This window comes from Schistocerca americana, chromosome 9, assembly GCF_021461395.2.
Source record: "Schistocerca americana isolate TAMUIC-IGC-003095 chromosome 9, iqSchAmer2.1, whole genome shotgun sequence".
NCBI classification, from domain to species: Eukaryota; Metazoa; Arthropoda; class Insecta; order Orthoptera; family Acrididae; genus Schistocerca; species Schistocerca americana.
Window position 1 is genome coordinate 119,765,616 of NC_060127.1, and position 25,949 is coordinate 119,791,564.

At 39.0% G+C, this 25,949-nt stretch overlaps 1 protein-coding gene across 1 annotated transcript in view; it reads right to left on the reverse strand.

Annotated features, from left to right (window-relative positions):
* Positions 1 to 11,382: 11,382 nt before the first annotated feature.
* LOC124551315 (serine/threonine-protein phosphatase 6 regulatory ankyrin repeat subunit A-like) overlaps positions 11,383 to 25,949 on the reverse strand; it is a 95,824-nt gene continuing 81,257 nt past the window's right edge. Inside the window, exon 5 of the mRNA XM_047126325.1 lies at positions 11,383 to 13,506. Coding sequence (XP_046982281.1) covers positions 12,924 to 13,506 — 583 coding nt within the window. The 3' untranslated portion in view covers positions 11,383 to 12,923. The remainder of the gene's footprint in view (positions 13,507 to 25,949) is intronic.

Genomic DNA, 25,949 nt, shown 5'->3' on the forward strand with positions numbered 1-25,949 from the left:
ATGAAGGACCAGGCAAGGGCTCACAATTTAAAAACAACAAGGAATGACACAACACAAGGTTATTTGGGGTTGGTGCACTTTATACAGAGGCACACCCACTCGAAGATTAAGTCTGTGCTGATGATTTGGGAAATTCTCTTGAAAGAATCAAAGGCACAGATGTTGTGCAGGTGGCCTTGCAAAAGTTGTGAGAGTAAAATTGTGGCAAACAGTTAATCAATAGAAAACACTCTTACTGTCTTCATGCTAACATGAGGAACATACAAATGAGAATAAGATATTGGATGTTTTAACAACAGAGATTTTGTGAAAACAGAGGTTCAACAGAAAAGGGCAATCATGTACAGGGTACTAAAAAGAACTGTCAAATGTTTTGAGAGGTGGTAGTAACCATCAAAACAAGAAGATAAACATGGGCTCTAAAACACATACCTTAAGAACTATGAACACTTGTGCAATAGAAGACTGTCTTTCACAGTAGCAAAGATAAACAAGTGCTCATAGCTCTTAAGGGATATATTTTAGAGCCTATGTTTACTGGACACTTCCTTTTTCTTTTGATCCATTTCCATACTATCTGAAAGCAATGAACTTGTAGTAGAGGAGATGTGTTCCACAGTACTGAAGATGGAAAAGTGCTTATAGCTCTTTAGGCATGCATGCTAAAGCCTATGTTTATCAAACTTTTTTCCCTTGTTTTGATGGTTACCCACCTCTCAAAGTATTTGACACTTTTTTTTAACACCATATGTATAAGAGTCAAGGCCAATATTAATGCAATAACAAATTGGTTGCTAATTGATATGTTCATTCAGCTTAGCAGTTCTGTGATACATAACAAGCCTAAAGAAACTGAAAGAGACATTAAGTATGCAGTCTTGCTGAATAGACCCAGTCAAATGGATTAAAGTAAGATGTCTGAACAGTGTGAGCTAGGAAAATAACCACAACCTGGGACATGCATACAACAAAATTCTTTGGACATGTGAAAAATGCTCACTGGAAAAGAAGAATAGTCAACATCATCAATTCTAAATCAAAAACAACAGTTCTCGGTATGTGAATATCAAAACTGATCTTGAAGGAACGAGCATACGAACAGGTGTTTCACATGCCTGAAACTTCGAAACTACCATCAAGACTTTAGGAACCTTGTGAGATGACAAATAGGCAACTGGCACAAAATGTGTATATGAAAACTGTGCTGGACAGTTTGTGCTGATGAAAAGAAACTAGGTCACGAAGAAAATTGTGATAAGTCTTATTACTAAGCAAGAATAAACAAGGTTTGAGAAATATATATTCAGTGTTTCCTGCAACATTCTTTACATTTATTTGTGCACTGCAAACACCTTGGATGTCAGAGTTGTATGTTATTGAGTACTCTCAAAATTTCAAACAGCTAGCCAGACAAAATGTAAGACAAATTACAAAAGCAGCAGTTACCAGGCCTCACATACAGATATACACAGCACAGTTTGAAGAGTCTGGGTACCCTGATGGACTCATTCCAGGTGACTTCATGCTGTAGATTTAATAATATACAAGAGCTTCCATAGTGTATACACCCACAAACATGTTCTCTGTCAGGTTCAGCCAATGGTGAAAAGCATGAAAAGGAAAGTTCCCTTGAGAGAAGGACACAGAGTGACTGGCCAATACTTGCTTAGGGGGCAAAATACCAAGTATTGCCCATAGACATGTTTAAAAGTAAAATAAGAATGTAGGAAAAGATAGATTGCTACTTAGCATAAAGATGACACCTTAAGTTGCAGACGGGCACAATTAAAAGGTACTCGTAGATACACTGAGCCACAGCCTTTGTCATAAAAATAAAGATAAACACTCCCCATTCAGTCACACACACACACACACACACACACACACACACACACACACACACACACACACACACACACACACACAAATTGCCAACTATGGCAACTTGGCCAGTACTCATCTGAAACTTAAAGTGTCATCTTTATGGTATGTAGGAATCTATCTATCCATCTCCTCAAACATTGTTTATTTTCCAACCTGGAGTTTCTATTGTAAAAAGTAAAATAAACTATACCTAACTTCCAGAAATGTTGGTTCCTTCTGGGGATAAGAGACGTTAGGGAAGGCTAGAATAAAATCACAGGTTACTGAAACCATAGGTTGAGAGGAGCCCAGTTGTGAGGACAAAGTAGTAGTGATCAAGGTAGGACTGACATAGTGAAGAAAACAGATAGATGTGAGTTGTCATATCACTTTCTACAAATAAATGCAGTGGCACTGTGGATCCTGGTGTCCCAATACAAAAACAACTTACATATCCTTTGATATCTGCAAGAGGGGCACTTGCTCCTCCATGGAAACCGTATTACAGAGTTTTTATTCGTTACAGAAGCTTCAAACTTCAGGTGCTGGTAGCAGCTTTAAAATGCCTTTGGTAGTGGTAATGGACAAGCCCAAGTATCTTAAGATTTTGTGACTGGACAAATCACCGAGTTTGCAGATTCTGGGAAAGATATCAACATTACTCTGGACTGCTTTAAAACAGAATACTTTCAGGCACATTTATGTTTTCTAGCACAAGGAAGGAGATAATTACTGAAGAACAACAGTCTGGTTGGTGAGACAAATAATGCAAGATGGGCAATTGAAAATAAAAATACATGCCTGTACTGACCTCTGCAGAACACAAGGGGTGAGAATGAAATGTGACAGAATGGGAACAGAGTAAATGAATCTATAGATACCTCTTTCAACCAAAGTTTGTGGTACCTCTGTTGCATATTTTATTTCTTCCCAGGAAACGACTTTTAGCTCTGTATAAATACACTTAAGTGATAGTAAAACACATGTACTCTCTGAGTGCGTGTATTTAACTATTGCGCAGTTAAACCATTACAGTGTTCATAATAGTATCTTATTGCAACACATTTTATCAGCGTCAGAAAAACTCCAACCTAGATTTTATGGCATTTCAAAGTAAAAACCATTAACTCAGTAAAAAGTATTTCGTGTAAAATGGCTTGAGACATATTAGTAATCTTTCATTCACTGCAATGTCATAGTAGTTTGTATTTTTATACCTGTTATTGATATGCAATTGCAAACCATAAAGTTACTGAATACGTAGAATTATTACCTTGTGAAAAGCTTTGAGTAATTGTTAATTAACAAATCTCTAATTGTGATTTTGTATGAAAAGTAAAACAAACAACACAAAACATATGTAAAACATTATTGTAAAGTTATTTAAGGTGCATGGTGGAAGACCCATCAGGCAGGTCAGTAGTGTGAATTCGGCGTCTGTTGAAGCAGTGCCACAATTTGTCTTGCACACAGTTGTAAAATACCTTCAGAAAAATATATGACCATTTTCTTTCCCAAAATTGTGTGACAACCCGGATTTCAAAAGTAGACAGAGATCTTACAGCAACATAAAGAGCCTAAGGATAACATCGTTTCAGCAGCAGGAAGATCGAGTTGCATCCATGCACACAAGATGAGACCCAGTCACAAAGTTAAGTGTACTGAAAGTCTTTTCGGGTTTGCTGCCGGATCCTAAAATCAACTTGACTCGATATTTCGGCGATCCAACTGTTCGCCATCTTCAGGGAATGCTGCTTCTGCTGATGAGTCCCACTGAGAACTGACGCAAGATTGCAATTCGACGTCCTATATAGGCCACCGTTCAGTACACGGCGCATGCGCCGCCCATCACGGTTTCTGCCTTCCAAAACAGGGAGGTGGCGCCGCCCATAGTGAAACACTGCTGGAAACGATATATCGCAATCAAGGCCGCATCGAAGAACGTTCAGTTTTGATGCGAGATAATACCGGATTCCACGTTTTGCTAAGAGGAAACCCATTGTCCCTGTTGATTAAATTATCAGCCAACCTAATTTCGATCGCCTCTTTATACACACTATTCCAAAAACCGGAAATGTTGGCAATTACAACAGTTTCCTCAAATTTCATTTTATGTCTCTCATTCAGGCAGTGTTCTGCTACGGCCGATTTTTCCGGCTGTTGTAGCCTCGTGTGACGGCGATGCTCCACACACTTGTCATTCACTGTGCGAATAGAACGGCCAACGTAAGCTTTCCCACATTGACACGGGATTATGTACACCCCGGGTTTCTTAAGTCCCAAATCATCCTTCACAGAGCCGAGCAGAGCCCTAATCTTAGCGGGTGGACGGAACACACTCTTAATGTTAAAACTCCTTAAAATTCGTCCAATCTTAAACGATAAGCCTCCAGCATAAGGAAGAAAGGCCACAGATCTATGTTCCTCTTCGGAACCTCCGGAGACGGTCCAAATTCCATGTTTCTCGGTGTATCCATTTTCCTTAAAAACAGTCATCAAATGCTCAAGTTCTTGGGTTAAGCTGTCTGCGTCGGAAATGGCATATGCTCTCCGTACCAAAGTCCTAAGGACGCCACTACGTTGGTGTGGTGGATGACAACTCTTAGGGTGCAGATACAAATCTGTGTGTGTCGGCTTTCGGTGAACGCTGTGTCCCAAAGACGTTATGGTTTATAAAAAACCAGATGGAACTTTGGGACACAGCGTTCACCGAAAGCCGACACACACAGATTTGTATCTGCACCCTAAGAGTTGTCATCCACCACACCAACGTAGTGGCGTCCTTAGGACTTTGGTACGGAGAGCATATGCCATTTCCGACGCAGACAGCTTAACCCAAGAACTTGAGCATTTGATGACTGTTTTTAAGGAAAATGGATACACCGAGAAACAGATTCGTCGGGCTATGGAATTTGGACCGTCTCCGGAGGTTCCGAAGAGGAACATAGATCTGTGGCCTTTCTTCCTTATGCTGGAGGCTTATCGTTTAAGATTGGACGAATTTTAAGGAGTTTTAACATTAAGAGTGTGTTCCGTTCACCCGCTAAGATTAGGGCTCTGCTCGGCTCTGTGAAGGATGATTTGGGACTTAAGAAACCCGGGGTGTACATAATCCCGTGTCAATGTGGGAAAGCTTACGTTGGCCGTTCTATTCGCACAGTGAATGACAGGTGTGTGGAACATCGTCGTCACACGAGGCTACAACAGCCGGAAAAATCGGCCGTAGCAGAACACTGCCTGAATGAGAGACATAAAATGAAATTTGAGGAAACTGTTGTAATTGCCAACATTTCCGGTTTTTGGAATAGTGTGTATAAAGAGGCGATCGAAATTAGGTTGGCTGATAATTTAATCAACAGGGACAATGGGTTTCCTCTTAGCAAAACGTGGAATCCGGTATTATCTCGCATCAAAACTGAACGTTCTTCGATGCGGCCTTGATTGCGATATATCGTTTCCAGCAGTGTTTCACTAAGGGCGGCGCCACCTCCCTGTTTTGGAAGTCAGAAACCGTGATGGGCGGCGCATGTGCCGTGTACTGAACGGTGGCCTATATAGGACGTCGAATTGCAATCTTGCGTCAGTTCTCAGCGGGACTCATCAGCAGAAGCAGCATTCCCTGAAGATGGCGAACAGTTGGATCGCCGAAATATCGAGTCAAGTTGATTTTAGGATCCGGCAGCAAACCCGAAAAGACTTTCAAGACTTATTACGCCGGGAAAGCCTACGTAGTCACAGTTAAGTGTACTGATTGCGATCACATTTTATTTTGGTGGAGGAGCTGAGATCCACTTGAGAAAATCGAGATCAATGTTCTAGCTACTTTTAAGTTTCAGGTTTGGGCTTGAGATGAAATTCAAAAAATAAAATTCCATGCAAGAACTTTGAGAAACCACAGATACTGAAAACTGAAATATGGACCAAGATTGTGAATAGATGAATGGATGAAAAATGAAACCAAACTGAACAGCTGGTAATAACTGTAAAGGATTTCTCCAACATGAACACAAAAGTTAATCACTCTATTTATTTTTTTATATTTCCTATTTTCTGTGCTTCATTGTGAACAGTTAGGTCGAGTGAAATACTTTTTTGTAGGCTGTGTAGTACTTAGAGTTGAACAAGGAAAACCAAAGTGATTTACCAATACCGGAAGAGGAACAGGCTTTAAACAATAGTGTGAATCTTGATGATGATCACAATTAGGCATCAACAATAGTAAGAAAATAACTTGGAAATTAATCAGTCATGATGAGGGAGTAGTGTCTGAAAATGTTAGTGTTAGCAGCCCATTCTAGAACCCAACATCGACCTTTTCGAACAGCTAAGGACATTTATACAGGAACAGCTTAAGAATCAAAGTAAGGAGAGGGGAGGGAAATTAGAGGGGGGGTTGTTATTTAGGGGTGGAGACCAAACAGCAAGGTCACCGGTCTCATTGGATTAGGGAAGGATGGGGAAGGAAATCGGCCGTATATTAAAAAACTAGAAACCCGCCTCGATTGCATAAAAAGCACCTAGTGTTAACCTAGGTTTCGGCGTAGACAACTACACCTTCTTCAGAACAATAAAACCCACAAGTGCCTAAGAAGATCTTTGTCAATGACTAAAAGAACACCATAGCTATACATTTATAAACGAAAAAAGGAAAACACAAACAGTACATATGTACAAAGTCTAAACCACTACTGCAGTTTATGGCGGGTCATGGCCCATCGAACATAGGCCGGTGTGAGGTGGAGGTTACACCATTAAGTTAAGTAGTAGTTTAGACTTTGTACATATGTACTGTTTGTGTTTTCCTTTTTTTCGTTTATAAATGTATAGCTATGGTGTTCTTTTAATCATTTAGAAAGGTCTTCTTAGGTACTTGTGGGTTTTACTGTTCTGAAGAAGGTGTAGTTATCTACACCAAAACCTAGGTTAACACTAGGTGCTTTTTACGCAATCAAGGCAGGTTTCTAGTTTTTTAATATATTAACCAACGGTTGCTGACGCGCTGCGATGTTGAAGGTTCTGAAATCGGCCGTGCCCTTTCAAAGGAACCATTCCGGCATTTGCCTGAAGCGATTGAGGGAAATCACGGAAAATCAGGATGGCCGGACACAGGATTGAACAGTCGTCCTCCCGAATGCGAGATGTAAGGAGATTGAAGAATCAAGTAATGGTCTGAGTGCCACAATAGAAGTGTCAAGAAGTGAACTGGCCAGAAAAATAGATGATACTAATAATGGGTGAAGGAACTTAGAAATCAAATTTTAAATGCTATTGTACAGGTTGCAGGGTAAGGGAGGAATCAACCAACTTCAAACTCACTCCAGAAACACAACCCAAAGAGAACGATGCTTAGGTGGGTGCACTTAAAACCAAAATTGGTGAAATTTCGTCAGGTCTCTCAGACTAAACAGACTGAACTGAGCAAAATTTTTAAACTGTACATAGGCTAATAATACAGAGTACTCATAATTTATACTGTGAAATAAAACAAAACAAATAAGAAATCAAACAAAAATTATAAAAGCGAGAAACCAATCTCGAAAATTAACATGAAGGTTGTGGATGTAAAGAATTTTGTAGATGGATGCTGTAATGATGCCAGTAATATCAGCAAAAAAGTAAATGAGCTGCAGGAATATTCTGTTCCAATTAGTTTTACCAATAATTTCAGTGACATGTAGGCCAAAGTTTCTATAAAAAACCTTCCTGATGATAATAAGCTGCACCCTGTCTAAGCTACTTGTTGTTAGCGATAATTTTGTTTATAGGATGACTGATGCTCTTAAATTTGTAATAAAGAAGTTTTTAATGGGGAGCCTGTATCATGGGCAAGTCAAACCAATAATAAAAGAATAACATGCAGTGGTTTTGAGAGGAGTTTTCTAAGTAAATTTTGGTCACAAACTAAGCAGGCTAGGATTAGGGTGAATTTTTGAATGGACCTAATCATGGAGAACGGCATCGAATTATGAAAGAGTTTTGTGAGAAAGAAAATAATTGAAAAGACTGAACCATTTACACAAACCTTAAGATGAATTTACACAGATAAATGCTTTGAAGAGGAGCGTACCGGGAAGAGTACAGTGCGGTTTGGCCTATGGATCTGATGGATTTAATGAAGATTTTTTTGAAATACATGGAAAAGATTGATAGTGTGTTACAGAGAAATAACAGACAGAATTTTAGTCACAATGAACATGGTTGATTTCAGCACGGAGGTTGGAACCAAATTATAATCGGGGTAGTCATGGGAAAAGAAATGTATATAATTACAGAAATTATTATCATGGAGGCAGAAGTTGGGGAGAATTTCAGTGGAATGATAGAAATAGGAATGGAGTCATGTAATTTGACAATAGAAATAAACCATGGGAAAGGAATGATAGATCATATGAAAATAGGAGACGAGACAACATAGGAAACAGGTAAACTGAAGGTCTTCAGATTGGGAGCTGTCAGTTTTGTGGGGAAAAGAAGCTACAGAAATCACACTAAGTGTTATAGTAGAGAGAACAAGTGGGAAGAGATGTGGAATCCTACAGGCTGCAGAACAGTAGGACATACCAGATAAATAAATAACGATGAGCAGGCAGTTTTGGAAAGCAATGAAGTTTGATAAAGAGAGTGAGGGAGAAGCTAACATAGCAGAGTAGTGAATCAGAACTGGATGCAGAAGCATTACAAATCTGTATAGTGGAATAAATAATAAAGTTTTTGGGTGGAGGCGAAGAATTAATTGATTGTAGCTTTTATGTGCATGGTGTAAACAAGTTAATGAACAATGAAGTAATAGGGGTAAAAAGTTAGATTGTTATTACTTATGTAAAAGCTGAAAAGTCTGACATACATGTGCTAGACGATTGAGAAATTATTGCAAGTAGTTGTGATGGGGGAAGAGAGGAGAATGTTTCTAATGTGTATGAGGAAGGCCATGAAGAATTTGTATCAGGTAATAATAAATAAGTTGTCAAGGGCTTTGATGACGCAATAAGACGTAAGATTATTTTCAGTCAATATTTGGGTGGGATGATATATGGAGATGTTAAAGAAGAAGTATTACAGGAAGGTAACATATGGAACAATTACGAGGTGTGGCTAGAAAAAAACCGGACTAGTATTGGTGAAACAATAAAACGAATGCAATAAGGCTGAAAGTCGCGTGGCCTGTCACGTGACTCGCGCTCCGCCTACTGCTCGAGTTTCATCTGCCTCCTGCACTCAGTCTGCCCGTGGCGTCTGTTTTAAGTAGTTGACGTTTTGTCTGTGCGTCGGAAAATGTTGAGTGTACAGAAAGAACAGCGTGTTAACATCAAATTTTGTTTCAAACTAGGAAAATCTGCAAGTGAAACGTTTGTAATGTTACAACAAGTGTACGGCGATGATTGTTTATCGCGAACACAAGTGTTTGAGTGGTTTAAACGATTTAAAGATGGCCGCGAAGACACCAGTGATGACACTCGCACTGGCAGACCATTGTCAGCTAAAACTGATGCAAACATTGAAAAAATCGGTAAACTTGTTCCTTGTCAACTCCTGTTAACTCAGACACTGCTCTGATTGTTAAACGGCGATCTTGTTGAACAAGTTTACCGATTTTTTCAATGTTTGCATCAGTTTTTGCTGACAATGGTCTGCCAGTGCGAGTGTCATCACTGGTGTCTTCGTGGCCATCTTTAAATTGTTTAAACCATTCAAACACTTGCGTTCGCGATAAACAATCATCGCCGTACACTTGTTGTAACATTACAAACGTTTCACTTGCAGATTTTCCTAGTTTGAAACAAAATTTGATGTTAACACGCTGTTCTTTCTGTACACTCAACATTTTCCGACGCACAGACAAAACGTCAACTACTTAAAACAGACGCCACGGGCAGACTGAGTGCAGGAGGCAGATGAAACTCGAGCAGTAGGCGGAGCGAGAGTCACGTGACAGGCCACGCGACTTTCAGCCTTATTGCATTCGTTTTATTGTTTCACCAGTACTAGTCCGGTTTTTTTCTAGCCACACCTCGTATGATAATAAGACAGGGAAACAGACAGAGCAGATTTTACCTGTTGATGTCAGTAGGGCAGTGCACATGTATCAATGATGAAATATTGAGGGTACCTTCAGATCATTATAGCAGTACTGATAATTTTAATGAAGCCATTTATAAATTACAGGAAACTTGTGACAGTTTACATTCAGTCTAGAGGGAAGAAACAAAAAATAGATTGAACATTGTAGAGCAACCTGGTATGCCTATTAGTGCCATGCAACCAAAGTCTTATACATGCACGAACAGTGATAATGAACAAGGTATGGGGTTTAAAGAATTGAGGTGGTTCTTTTACATGAGGCAGAGAGCAGAAATGACTGAGATAAAGAGGAGTCCATATATTTTTCTTCAGACTGATAGTTGAGAAGGAAATTGCTGAATTGACACTGGTCCTATCTGAGGGATCTCTGAAAATTTCAAAGACAGAATTAAACATAGTTCAAGTTCTGTTTAATAACCTGTAATTGGAGTTAAGATCAGGGGAGCTACTGGGTAATACAGTATAGTTTTGAAGATACAAATGATACTTGAGTTTAAAATGTATTCAGGGATTTCTTGTCATTTCAGAATGAGAACATTGTTACAGTAATGGTTTGGGTTGTAAAAGCAAAGGTGTGATTGCACTGGACAAAGGAACAGCTGGGTTTTACTGAACTACTTGTCAAAAAAAGTTGTTAATGCTAAACTCTACAAACAGTACCAATCAGATCAAGTAAGTAGTTCATGCAGATGAGAGGGGTTACTTTAAAGATGATGAAATTTACATTGAGGCAGATCAAGTAGATGCTGGATACTATAGACTGCTAAAAGCAAACTCAGAAGGGCAGAAGGAAGAGTTAACGGAATTTTATGAGAATATTGTGATGTATTTTATGAGAAACCAGGGAGAGAGAACTGACCTTGATTCTAGGCAGTTAAAGTTTTAAAATGAGAGAACTGACCATCCTGAAAATATGAATGAATTATTACACAAATTTGAGCATGTTACTTATATGTATAATTTTGCTCTCATACCAGGTTTTCGCCAGATACCATAGATCAGCTGGGAGTAGCTTTGAAATGTCTATGGGAGTGGTGACCCCATCATAATAATAGCCTATATAAAGGTACGGTAAGTGCCAAATCAGCCCCAATCCAGTACTGGCTGGATGTAGGGCACCAGTGGGGTAAACAGAGTGAAAAATGGTCATCAACGGCAGCACTCCCAAAACATTTAGCACAGGAAGAGGTAGGCTGTTGAACATCTCCACCTGGTAGTGGCCCAGTCACAAGGCACTAAGTGCATGTCTGCAGCAGTCAATGGGTATATAAAACTGCTCTTAAAATACAATAATTTTTGCCAACTATCCCTGTGAAAGGCAGTGCCATCTGTGTAAGCTTTCATATAACCCGCCATTAAACTTCTCCAGTGTTTAGAACAATATTCAACTTAGATAAAATGAACTACTTCATAAATGTATTGTCAAAATTAATTCCATGTCCTTGGCCAAGCTGTGTACATCACATTCTGTAGATAACAACACAAAACAACAAAACCACATCTGGACTAATTTGCTGACCTTAATTACATAGTAATGTTCAGTTGGTTTGGATCCCAAACAGTTATGCACCTGCCATTAATTACCTTGTTCTGTGTCATACCCTCTCTTCTACTGGAACAAAGAGTTGTCAAGTTTGTGCAAATCTGAAAGTTCTGTGTAGTCTTCCTATTATTTTTTAAAGGTTAAGACTGAAGACTCAATGTGATGAAACTGGACAGCATAATATCAATTCACAGTTGTAGTAACAGCATTCATGTTCGCCATTAGCATTAATGTCTGCTCAGGAAGATATTTTAATCTGTTAAGGCAAGCTGTGAGACAATGGACTTCCACTGACACACACAGCTTGTCTGTAAATTTGTGGTACTCTTCATTTGTGTATAGTGCCAATTGCAATCAATGACTATCCTTCAGTTCTTGCATGATCTGTAGCTTCTAATGAAAAAGTTGAGGTGAACAGGGATAATTTATGGTGAATATTCCCTTGCACATAATTTAATGGCAACTACCTGTTTGTAAACTGATCTCTACGAGCTCTGATTCAATTGCGCACACATCACATTTGGTAGATCCCATCCTAAAGACAGACTTCAGGGTACAGGTATTTCTGCAAATCATACCAACAACAAATTATGTCTGTTGGTTAATCTAATCGCAATGATCATTTTGGGAACTACTCCATTACTGTATATGTATATTAATATAGAAACAGCCACTTTAAAAAAGGCCATGGCTTCTACTCTTACAACACTTAGCTGTTACTTTTTTTTTATTTCTGAGTCCAAATATTTTATGAAAGTGTATAAAGAATGACTATAGTTGGAGACACAAAAGATGGTGGTTGAGTTCAGGCTTGTTCTGTGCATCTATGTCACGTATTCCCCGACAGCCAATGAGTATTCAGTAGTGTTCTCAGCACTCTGTTGTGAATGTCTTAGCCACTGCATTGAACATGATCATAGTGCATTGGTTATAAAATTTTTACTCCATTTGTTGCAAGTTGTCAAGGCTGATTGCAGTGGTAAGCAACAAATTTTGCATAAGCATGTGAGGGACATAATTTGCAGTACACACACTTTTTTCAAGTGCAGAGCAAGTGTATGCACTTACCGCAAACATTGCTTGGAACAGGCAACAATGCGCTCCCCGTCCTAGTCTCGAGCTGTGCAAATCACCATCTTTTGTCGATCTAACTATAATAAGAAAATCGTACCAATTGCAATTTTCAGTTGCCTATGTGGTGAACTCACAAGCTGTTGAGGTTAAGAAAAGGGCCAGATGTTTCTGAAGCAAAGTTAAGTTTCCAACCATTACTTCCTTATAGCATAATCTACTGTCTGTACAATTGTGATAGCAGGTTTGGGATATCCTGTACAACCAGCCCACATTCCTATTGCTACTTGCACATGGCTTCTGTGACAAAAGTGAAGAGCGTATATGTAAGTTTCATTTTACGCATGTCCTTGTAAGGAGGTGAGGTTCACTTCAGTAAGGCTAGCAAGTGTTCTCTTTTATACCGGTCAGCAACATCCCTGGGTGCCTCCCTTTCATTGTTCCTAATATTTTTGTCTGCACCGGCATTCAGCAGTGCCCGTACCGCAGATATGCCGAACCACTGTGCCGCCAAGTGTAGTGGCGTGCACCCGTACACGTCGGCAGCATTCACATCACTAGAAGCTTTCACTAGGATTCCAACAATTTCTGAGTTTCCCTGTGCAGCTGCGTGCAGAGGCGTTTGCAGCCACCTGTCCCTCACATCCACAAACGCACCATACTGCAGTAGATACTCTGTGGTATTCTTGAGTCCACTGGCAGCTGCACAGTGAAGGGCAGTCCTCCCACTTTCATCCTTTGCCCCCAGATCTGCCCCAGCTTTTAGCAGGTAGCCCAGAAAGGTCAAACAGTACATGGGAATTGCTGCGGCAATATGAAGGGCAGTCCTCCCCCTCACATCCCGTGTCCCCACGTCCGCCCCAGCGTTTAGCAGCTCCTGCACTTCTGTAGAATCCACAGTTTCGGCCACCTTGAGCAGCTTGCAGTCCATCTCCTCCTGAGAGGCACTCCTGCAACAGAGAATGAAAACCTGCCTCTATACAGTAAATACTTGCACACACTATGTAAAGTTCACAAAAACAAATGCATAGTCTTGTAGCTGCTCATATCTAAATAAATTGGCAAGATGTGAGTATGACAACCGCACTGAGGGTTGTGTACAAATTTAATTATGTACCTAGACAGTTTATCTATTCTGAGAATCAAGGACACTGATGGTTTTAGCCTGTTATTGACATTGATACTTGCGAGATATCGTCCCAGGGATTCTGAGAATGTTTTAATTTCAAGTTTGCAGTTGGATGACAAATTACAAGAGAGATATTATTTTGGGTAAACAATTACAAATTAACAAATTCGGATTTTTCCCTTACTTGTACTATGAAACCTTGCTTCTTGCCAAATTTCACTGTAGTAGGTCAACAGATAATACCCTATAGGTACGAGTGAGTTTCCGAGTTTCAAAATATGGGACACAAAATGGTCATACTTTTTCACTGAATTGACTTTGAAGTTTAAATTTTTACCCTGCCATGGGACCATAGACCTCAGTATGTGACAAATTTGAACTTGGCATGCCAAGCTGTTCTAGAGAAAAAGGACAAACAGACATTTAAGCAGCCAGATGGATAAAAATGACAAAAAAATATTTTTCTATGTTATATAATAAAAAAATCAATGATTTTCGGATGTTTTCCTTAACTCGAACTGTGAAACCTTGCTTCTTGCCACATTTCACGATTTTACATCAAAAAGACCTACCCTGTTGATTTTGATGAGCGAGTTTCCAAGTATCAAAATACGTGACATAAATAGCCGTATCCGTTAATTTCACTGCCTTAGAATTTTAAAATTTTTTACACCACCAAGGGACCATAGATTTTAATATGTGACATTAATTTGAACTTAATACAAGTACTCATTCTTTAGAAATGGGTTCTTAACAATTAAGAGAGACAGGAAACAAAGCAATCCTGTAAGAGTTCTGTTTTTGCAGATTTCGGCATGGAACCCTAAAAAATCAAGCTCCTCTCTTGATTTGACAGTTAAAAACAATACACAAGTCACTGCATGGTTGGAGAGAGAGGTGGAGGCTACACCTTTATGTGTAAAAAACTACAAAAGAAAGCCTCTGAAATTTAGGCCCAGCAAGGATAACTGGGTATGGTACAAGCAACAGCTTATATTTAACACTGTGATCGTGAAATGGAGGGAAAAGGGAGGTGGGGGAGGGGGGGGGGGGAGACACATGCAAGAAGCCACTTGCCTTTATGAATTGTGAATTTTGGTTTACTTGTCTCATAATGTACATAATCTAAATCATTTGATTCAGGTACAGGAGACTCATCAAACTGTGGTAAAATTTCACCATAAACAAAGAACAGCTGATATTAACAGACAACATAATAATAATAGTAATAATAATAAACAGACAACATAATTAATAATAATAATTATTATTATTATTATTATTACTATACAATTTTGTTATACATGCATACAATAAAATCTAACACTTAATTACCCCTTGCTCAAATGATCATTTCATCCTCTATAAATTATTCTTTTGAATAGCAGCATTTTTTCCTCAGAATCTGCTGCAGCCTCATTTTTAAAATTCTGGCTACATATTAAAGACATTTTTGCCCATTAACTTGTTATATATTGTCATACCCATATACTGTGGAGTCAATGCATATAATTTCAACAGGTGTGTGGGCAGCATAAAATTATTTTTATTTCTTGTGTTATTTGTATGGTTAAAATGATTCTCCTCAAATAATTACTTTCTGATGTGTAGGAAAATTATGATTTCATGAATGTATATGGAGGGAACAGCTAGGATTTGTAGTTTCCGAAATAATGGGAGACAAGAATCTATTTGGTGTGCAGTACACACATGTCGAACCATTTTATTTTGTAGTTTCAGTTTTCGAGATACACTACCTGAACTTCCCCAGAAAATTATCCCATATCTAGTCCCCCATTAGGATCTACGGGCGGGGACTACTCGAGAGGATGTCGTTATCAGGAATAAGAAAACTGGCGTTCTATGGATCGGAGCGTGGAATGTCAGATCCCTTAATTGGGCAGGTAGGTTAGAAAATTTAAAAAGGGAAATGGATGGGTTAAAGTTAGATATAGTGGGAATTAGTGAAGTTCGTTGGCAGGAGGAACAAGACTTCTGGTCAGGTGACTACAGGGTTATAAACACAAAATCAAATAGGGGTAATGCAGGAGTAGGTTTAATAATGAATAGGAAAATAGGAATGCGGGTAAGCTACTACAAACAGCATAGTGAACACATTATTGTGGCCAAGATAGATACGAAGCCCACGCCTACCACAGTAGTACAAGTTTATATGCCAACAAGCTCTGCAGATGACGAAGAAATTGAAGAAATGTATGATGAAATAAAAGAAATTATTCAGATAGTGAAGAGAGATGAAAATTTAATAGTCATGGGTAACTGGAATTCGTCAGTAGGAAAAGGGAGAGAAGGAAAGATAGTAGGTGAGTATGGATTTGGGGTAAGAAACAAAAGAGGAAGCCGCCTGGTAGAATTTTGCACAGAGCACAACCTAATCATAGCTAACTCTTGGTTCAAGAATCATAAAAGAAGGGTTGTATACATGGAAGAATCCTGGAGATACTAGAAGGTATCAGATAGATTATATAATGGTAAGACAGAGCTTTAAGAACCAGATTTTAAGTTGTAAGACATTTCCAGGGGCAGATGTGGACTCTGACCACAATCTATTGGTTATGAACTGTAGATTAAAACTGAAGAAACTGCAAAAAGGTGGGAATTTGAGGAGATGGGACCTGGATAAACTGACTAAATCAGAGGTTGAACAAAGTTTCATGGAGATCATAAGGGAACAATTGACAAGAATGGGGGAAAGAAATACAGTAGAAGAAGAATGGGTAGCTTTGAGGGATGAAGTGGTGAAGGCAGCAGAGAATCAAGTGGGTAAAAAGACGAGGGCTAGTAGAAATTCGTAGGTAACAGAAGAAATATTGAATTTAATTGATGAAAGGAGAAAATATAAAAATGCATTAAATGAAGTAGGCAGAAAGGAATACAAACGTCTCAAAAATGAGATCAACAGGAAGGCAAAATGGCTAAGCAGGGATGGCTAGAGGACAAATGTAAGGATGTAGAGGCTTATCTCACTAGGGGTAAGATAGATACTGCCTACAGGAAAATTAAAGAGATCTTTGGAGAAAAGAGAACCACCTGCATGAATATCAAGAGCTCAGATGGAAATCCAGTTCTAAGCAAAGAAGGGAAAGCAGGAAGATGGAAGGAGTATATAGAGGGTCTATACAAGGGCGATGTTCTTGAGGACAATATTATGGAAATGGAAGAGGATGTCGATGAAGATGAAATGGGAGATACGATACTGCGTGGAGAGTTTGACAGAGCACTGAAAGACCTGTCTTAACAAAGCTCTGGGAGTAGACAACATTCCATTAGAACTACTGACAGCCTTGGGAGAGCCAGTCCTGACAAAAAACTACCATCTGGTGAGCAAGACGTATGAAACAGGTGAAATACCCTCAGACTTCAAGAAGAATATAATAATTCCAATCCCAAAGAAAGCAGGTGTTGACAGATGTGAAAATTACCGAACTATCAGTTTAATAAATCACAGCTGCAAAATACTAACATGAATTCTTTACAGACGAATGGAAAAACTAGTAGAAGCCGACCTCGGGGAAGATCAGTTTGGATTCCGTAGAAATATTGGAACACGTGAGGCAATACTGACCCTACGACTTATCTTAGAAGCTAGATTAAGGAAAGGCAAACCTATGTTCCTGGCATTTGTAGACTTAGAGAAAACTTTCGACAATGTTGACTGGAATACTCTCTTTCAAATTCTGAAGGTGGCAGGGGTAAAATACAGGGAGCGGAAAGCTATTTACAATTTGTATAGAAACCAGATGGCAGTTATAAGAGTCGAAGGACATGAAAGGGAAGCAGTGGTTGGGAAGGGAGTGAGACAGGGTTGTAGCCTCTCCCCAATGTTTTTCAATCTGTATATTGAACAAGCAGTAAAGGAAACAAAAGAAAAATTCGGAGTAGGTATTAAATTCCATGGAAAAGAAATAAAAACTTTAAGGTGCGCCGATGACATTGTAATTCTGTCAGCGACAGCAAAGGACTTAGAAGAGCAGTTGAACGGAATGGAGAGTGTCTTGAAAGGAGGATATAAGATGAACATCAACAAAAGCAAAATGAGGATAATGGAATGTAGTCGAATTAAGTCGGGTGATGCTGAGGGAATTAGATTAGGAAATGAGACGCTTAAAGTAGTAAAGGAGTTTTGCTATTTGGGGAGCAAAATAACTGATGATGGTCGACGTAGAGAGGATATAAAATGTAGACTGGCAATGGCAAGAAAAGCATTTCTGAAGAAGAGAAATTTGTTAAGATCGAGTATATATTTAAGTGTCAGGAAGTCGTTTCTGAAAGTATTTGTATGGAGTGTAGCCATGTATGGAAGCGAAACATGGACGATTAATAGTTTGGACAAGTAGAGAATAGAAGCTTTCGAAATGTGGTGCTACAGAAGAATGCTGAAGATTGGATGTGTAGATCACATAACTAATGAGGAGGTATTGAATAGAATTGGGGAGAAGAGGAGTTTGTGGCACAACTTGACTAGAAGAAGGGATCGGTTGGGAGGACATGTTCTGAGGCATCAAGGGATCACCAGTTTAGTATTGGAGGGCAGTGTGGAGGGTAAAAATTGTAGAGGGAGACCAAGAGATGAATACACTAAGCAGATTCAGAAGGATGTAGGTTGCAGTAGGTACTGGGAGATGAAGAAGCTTACACAGAATAGAGTAGCATGGAGAGCTGCATCAAACCAGTCTCAGGACTGAAGACCACAACAACAACATCTAATGACAGATTCAAAATAACTATGGTAAGCTATTTTTGAGTATTCAAGTCAGTGGAATTTGCTTGTATTTGCATTGCAAAAGCAAAACTGCTTAGTGTCCTGGTGGAAAGGGGGGTCACTGTGGTGTCAATGACTGCTGATCGTTGAGGATCTAAATTTCAAGACATGTTTACCTTCAAGGATGGTTTATCAATGGTAGGGCTCATCAGAGTTTTCTCTAGATTTGTGAAGCTCATGCAAGACTATGGGTGGAAAAGAAATCACGTTTTGGTCATCACATTTCAGGATATACATGCCATTAAAGGTTTGGTAATTCTAAAGGAATAATATTAGTGTTTAATGCTCCTTTCAGAACAAAGTCATCAGAGAGAGCAAAAATTTTGATTGGGGTAAAATATGGCTTCTTATATCCACAGGGGAGGGGGAGGCGGGGGGGGGGGGGGGGGGGGGGGGAGGCTGATAGTGGGCGCGCGAGTATGCGCGTGCCTGTGTGTGTGTGTGTGTGTGTGTGTGTGTGTGTGAGAGAGAGAGAGAGAGAGAGAGAGAGAGAGAGAGAGAGAGAGAGAGAAGATAAAAACAGGAGGAAATAAAAGAGTGAAAAGTTGAAATTTAACATGATTTCCCAATGCTACAAGTGTATACACATTTTTTCTCATTTGTATTAATTTCTGCGCTTTTAATGGTTTGAAAACGATTAGTGATACATTATGACTGTAGAGAGCAAGTCTATTGAAATGAAAAGTGTGTGGTGTGCAGATGGCAGGAGAGGACGTAAGAAAATATACAATTTTTCTTGATAATGGAGCTGACTGTTTTTATTATATCTTGATGAGGAGTTTTGCAGAATTATATTGCCATGGAAAGAATTATTGAAGCAGTGTCAGATGTACATAGAATGGATGCAGATGCATTTCTTTCAGTTTTCTGGGTATGCTTTTGCAAGGCTTCTTTCTTGAAGTGGATACAATTTTAACATTACAGTATTTTTATTACACACTCCAATAAGCCCCACTAACCTGGGACAATTTTGACTCTTACGATGATTATCTTTTAATTTTTTTATGAACAGCCACAAGATGGCACTACTAAGATGTGACATTACAATTATTTTAAAAACTGTCAATTATTTTATACACAACGGTAGCTCAGACAAAGCGTGTACAGCAATTTTCATTACCTCAGGAACCTGTTCAATTCTTCCAAAACATTGTTTTTAAGATACCAACAATAGTGTGGAAAAACTCTTTACAGAACTGGTTACAATGTGTACAAATGTGCATAAATTTCAAAGGTGAATATTTTGAGAAACCGTCTAACAATTGGCACCAAAAATTTTTCAATAATTGTTTTTGTCAAACTTAATTCCAACTCTCTCACATCCCTGCTAACTGAACATCATACTGATCCCATAGACCTTAATGGTATTTCAGTGTAAAACACAGATAAAACTCTTTGACGCAGCCAGAACACAGTCTGCTATCTTTAAACACTTTGCTGCCTCAGTGCAGCACTGATACATGAACCTGAAATTTATAGCAGGTACTAAAAATAATTTTGCACAATCCACTTGATTTAGTTAAGAAAATCATCCCACACACAGATAGGTGAGCATTTTGGTAGACACTGAACCTGCATTCCAAAAGCACTGATCATGTGATACCCAATGTGCACCTGCTATAGATGACAAAACACAGAGAGGCAATCAGAGCATCACACTGACATCTAATAGAGAAAGTTTATTCTTAGGAGGCCAGGCTGGCTGACCTGAGAGCTTCTGGTGGGCTGAATACCACATGTGCCACATGGATGGGGAGTTTGCAGACAGAAGTAAAGTTTTATTTTCCCTAAGGAGGTGTGACAAGATTTGTACTGTTCATGTCCTACATTATTTTCATTTATTCACCATGTTTCCATTTCTCATAATGAAGAACCTTCAGGAATGTGGATGTTGAAGAAATTGCATTTGCAGTGGGCAATAACATTGAGAAAGGGCAAAGAGTTTTCTTTTGCTAATTTTGTAGTTAACAGGATGTTCCCATTAAATACAGTTGAGGTGTATCTAAGGAGATGTCTTTGAACTTTCCCACGAACTGATTTGCAACTGCTGGACTTAATGGGCTTCCTGTCACAACACCATCTGTTGATCATAATACTGACTGTTATAGAAAAAAATAGGTTGATGTGTGCCTAAGTAACTTGACTACAGCACTTTGAAAGTAGTCTTTGGTAGGCACATTTGTTAACAGTGCCACCACATTAGAGCTGACCATAATGTCCCCCTTTGAAGCTATTTGGTTTGTGCGTAAGTTTGTAACATTTTTCTATAAATTTAATAAACACAACAGATACACAGTCATCAAAAACACATTCACTGTCACTATTTACAATGGTTTGCCAATGCTGGGGTAACTTTTTGATTTTGTGATTATTGAAATCGTGTGGTTTTGAGACAAATAACACATTGAACCTTGTTTGGAGCGCATTTTCATCTGAAAGGGAAGTTCCTTAAAGGCTGTTTGATAGAGAGAGAAAAAGGTGAAAGTATGACAGTGAAAGCTCAGGCGAAGTGGCTGCGAAATGACTTCCTAACCCAGCTCCTGTATAGTGTCTTGTCAGACTAGCAGAATGCGTGTGGGTACTGTTGTGGAGTAGCATCACTTCATGCAGTATTCCTGGTTGTCATTCTTGGATTGTGCCGGCAAGACATCTGAGTTACTGGCAGTAAATATGTTAGCATAAAGATGCTAGTAATGGATGAGAATGGTTGGCATTGTTCACAAACCAACTGATGACGGGCAAACAGATGCCCATATGGTTACCCACTGTTTTTCTTATTTTGGCTGAGAGCATGCAGAACCCATGCACCAAATTTTTGAATCTCCCCCACTACATCCAGATGTTGCACGATGGTGGAATGATCACAGTTCATCACATTTTCCAGTTCTCATGTATACTGACATGTATGACTGTGAATTAATGTGTTTAGAATGATCTTCATCAAACCCTGAAGATTCCTGAATGTGGAGAGCCAATAATGTCAAAAATGATCCTCCTTAAAATGAGAGAACCAGTTTCTTGCCAGCCTCTGTCCAATAGTATTATCTCCACACACGTCACAAATGTTTCTGGCTGGCTCCGCTGCTATCATCCCTCTACTGAACTTCAGCAGAAGAATATGTCGGGAATGTTCCAATTTCTCCTATTGGCATTCCATTTTCTAGAGTCCACAGCTACATTCACTGTCTCCAAATGACAAAATGGTAATATGCAAACTCAAACAGCAACAATGCACTGCAAAGAAAAAATGACAATTGATAAATAAATCCTAGCAACCAGAATAACCAAATGCAAAACAAAAACGAAGTGAACCTATGCACCAATCTCTTATAAAAATGGTTAATTTGGCTGATTAAATATGATTTCATTTGCATTGAAATTAGTGGTATGGAGGAAGCCTCATACCACTATGCCCTTTTACCATAGGCAGATCTTTGATCTGCTAACAGAGTGTTTTTGGCTTTTGCAGATTTTCATTAACTTTGCCTGATTCGTGATAAGTTTCTTTTTCTCTGATGCAACGTCTCTGTAACCATAATAAACTATCTACATTTTCGCACTGCACTGTCTGAGCTTTTTCTGGGGAAGTAGTGAAAACAGACAAAATTTTAAAAATAGGGGAAACCGAAAGAGGAAGTCATTGGAGGAGACAATCTACTGTATTTGGCAGAGAAACTAATGCAGGAACTGGCAGTAAAAGTTGATTAGTACAGTTTAGTGAAAAACAAACACACAAAAACATGAAAGCATCGCATAGGAGCAAAGTAAGTGGACTTGAGAAAGAAAATTGCTGTCAAATTTGCAATCTGCTAAAATCAAGCCCTTAAATGAGGTCCATTCTGTCCAATATTTTTCCCATCACACCTCGAATAGCTTTTTGTCTCTCTCATAATCTCCACAATATCCTTGTCAGACCCTACACTCCTGCACCAATTTCCCTACCCTACACCTCCTATCCCTGTGACCAACCCCCCTGTAAGCCTTGCTCTATGCACCCTTCTACCACCACCAATATCAGCCCTGTAACTAGCAAAACATATGCTATTAAAGGAAGAGAGAGATGTGGAACGACATGTCATGTACCAGCTGTTATGTAAACACTGTTTGGCCTTTTACAATGGCATGACTACTGCCAAGTTATCAGTTAGGGTAAATGGGTATAGCTAGAGGGTGTATACTGGCAACACCCAATATCCTGTTGCAGAGCACACACTACAATATAACACTCAGACTTGGTGCATGTTTCACCACACGTGCCATTTGAATTATTCCCCCAGACACTAGTTTCTCAGAACTCTGCAGTTGGGAAGTGGCGCTACAAATCCTTGGTTCTTGCCACTCAACTGACCTTAATTTACGTTAATTTCTCCAGCCTCTCCATTTCTCCTCGGTAACTATTCCTTTCTTCACTCCCTTTTCATTTTCTACATCTTTTATTTTCTGACCAAATTCAAACAAAAAACTAGATGATAATCATCAAGAATTGAAGGCAGATAATCAAAAATTGAAGGCAGAGAGAGATTCAAACATGAAATGCATGACATGTTGGAAAAACATGTAACAGATATTCATAATGACTTGCAAGAGTTATTCACAGATTTGAAAAATGGGCTTATAGGATCGACAAATACTGAACGAGACACTAAACACCGTTCTGAAGAGAAAATATCTTAGATGGCTGAAGTTCAGTCCCAATTAATAGTACCATAACAAGAAGTTCATCATGTTACTGAATCAAGTACAATCATTCATGATGTAATTGTTATTATGCAAAAATCGTGATTAAAGTAAGTCAGACACAAGCCAACTTCTGATGTAAGTGGCATGTTCAGAAAGTAACTGTATTTTTTTAATATATATATATATATATATATATATATATATATATATATATATATATATATATATATATATATATATATATATATATATATATATATATATATATATAGGAAAAATGTTATTGAAAAATATACAAGATATTATAGATGCACTTGACTATTTCTCCACATAATTGCAATCCCATTCAATGCATGTGGTGAGCCTTGACAAGCTTCTTTGTGCCCTCCTCAAAGAACTTTCCTGCTAAATGCCCCTGCCGCCCCCCCCCCCCCCCCCCCCCACTTCAGGACCTCTTTCTGCACCTAGAATCAGTTGAAAATTTAATTCCACTAGTTTGCACCCTCAGGGAGGTGGAAAAATGATAATCCGAAGATGTCACGTCACATGTCAGGAGAATATGGGTGCGTGGGGGGCAGCATGCATGCGTGCCTTCAGGTAGGTGAAAAGATGATAATTTGAAGCTGCCAAGTCAGAGGAATATGGGAGTGATTCAAAAAATCCTGAACAAATTAGTCCAAGGGCACATTGGTGGTTAAGGGTGTGTGAGGATGGGCACTGTCATGCATGAAATATACTCTTCTTGCCAGCATTCCCCTCCTTTGGTTTTAATGCTCCTTTTGAGTTTTTTAGGGTCACACAGTATTGTTGCACACTGGTGGTTTCCTGGAAGAAGCAATTTGACCAGAATGGTGCCTTTTTGGTCCCAAAATACTGAGATCATGATTTTTGCCCAAAATTGTGGCTTTGGATTTTTTACAGGTGGGGAATTGGTGTGACTCAGCTGTGACAGCTGTCTTTTTGTCTCAGATGTGTAATGAGCCACTTGTGTTTCATCTGCTGTCACAATAGAGCTCAAAAAATTCTCACCTTCCAATTAAGTCGCTCAAGAAATTTGTGGGCACTTCTGATCCAATTTTTCCCATGCTGTTGTGTCAGCTGTTTTGGGATACATCTTGTGCAGTTTCCAGTATCCCAGCATTCCTGTGATTTCTCATTTAAGAGAGTTCTCGAGAGTTGTGGAAACACTGCAAAAATTTCATCCACTGTCAATTGGAAATCTTCACAGACAATGTCATTAATTTTAAGCAATAACTAATCAATCAAAACTGAAGGTCTTTCACTCCTCTGTTCATCATGAACATTTGTCCTGCCTGCACTAAGTTCCCTTCACCAATTTAAAACAGCTGTTCTCTTCATAACACCTTTGTTGTAAACCGTTCTGATTTATTAAAAAAATTTGTAGTAAGAAATGGATGAGCTCGCACTTGTGGGGGTTTCTTACCGACAACGTTTACACAACTGGACACTACAAAATGGTTTTACATACTACCATGTTCCATGCTCTGGTCAGGGGATCCCCCTCTACCATACAGTGTTGCCAGCCCTCAGAAAACAATAAAACCACGGTGCATTACTGTCACAGTACACTTACTTCCTGAATATGCCTCATAGAATGACATTCTTCTGATCTTGAAATTAATATTAAGGAGCTGAGTCAACTGGACAAGGTCAAACATAACTGCAATGGTGACAAAGATTGAAGTTTGATCCACAAGGATATTGACTTGTTAATGTAAGAAAGCTACAATGAATACTGCTACACCAACGTAATGATCGATAATTTCACTATCGATGAATAAGTTAAAATTTCATGTTCATAGATTGGTAACGAGTCAGATAAGATTCGCAGTTGTGCACAACACTTGTATATTTGTGACTACTTCTTGAGCGAGCACAGTACGGAAAAATGTAAGACATCTCCAGAACTTGAAACAATGTTCCCAGCTGAATATTTATCAAAGGATTGGGATGGGGATTGGAACTTCACGACAGTTTTGGAGAAGAAATTAAAGTGGAACACTGGATCTCAAAATAGTCTGAGAAGAAGACTGTATGCTAATGTTTGAAAGAAGAAGACAAAAGGTGACTGGACAGTGAAGTGGAAGAAACTTCATGGTTACTGTCAAGTGATTAACAGCTTCTGATGGCTTGCAAAACTTCAATTTGTATAGAAATTCATTGTCTGTCTCATCTATCATAACTGAGTGTGTAGTGGGCTGTTGGAGAATCCTACCAGTGGTAGAATATAATAGTCTCCCAATGATAGTGTGTAATAAAATTATGTTTTTGTACTGCACCAAGCTACTTTGCATGTGCTGAGTCTTTACATGTATGGCTGCACGGGAAATGTGAGTATTGTTTCTACATGATATTGCTGTCTGTTTTATTTAAGAGGTGCTGATGTGTGTCACTCATTCACTACTACATCATAAAGGGCAAACAACTCACTCAAAGAAAAAATGCAATGTCAGCTCACATGGCAACATGAGTTGGCATGCTTCCTGCTATCTGGCACTGCCAATGATGGCTCCACAGAAAGTGCTGGTCCATCTACCACATGCTGCACAGTGGTCAGTGTATGTGTAAACACATCAATATGACATATGTTGTGGGACTTCAGTTGCATTTAACAGAATAAGTGCTGGTTAGGTTCTTACACAGTGGAGTACTCATGAGGGAACTGAATGATTAAAATCAAATAGTGCTACATAAAGTGTGTTCACACCTGGGTTTCAAAAAATTCTGAGGTATTTATGAACAAACTTACATTTGCTTACAAGCTGTGATGAAAAAGTAAC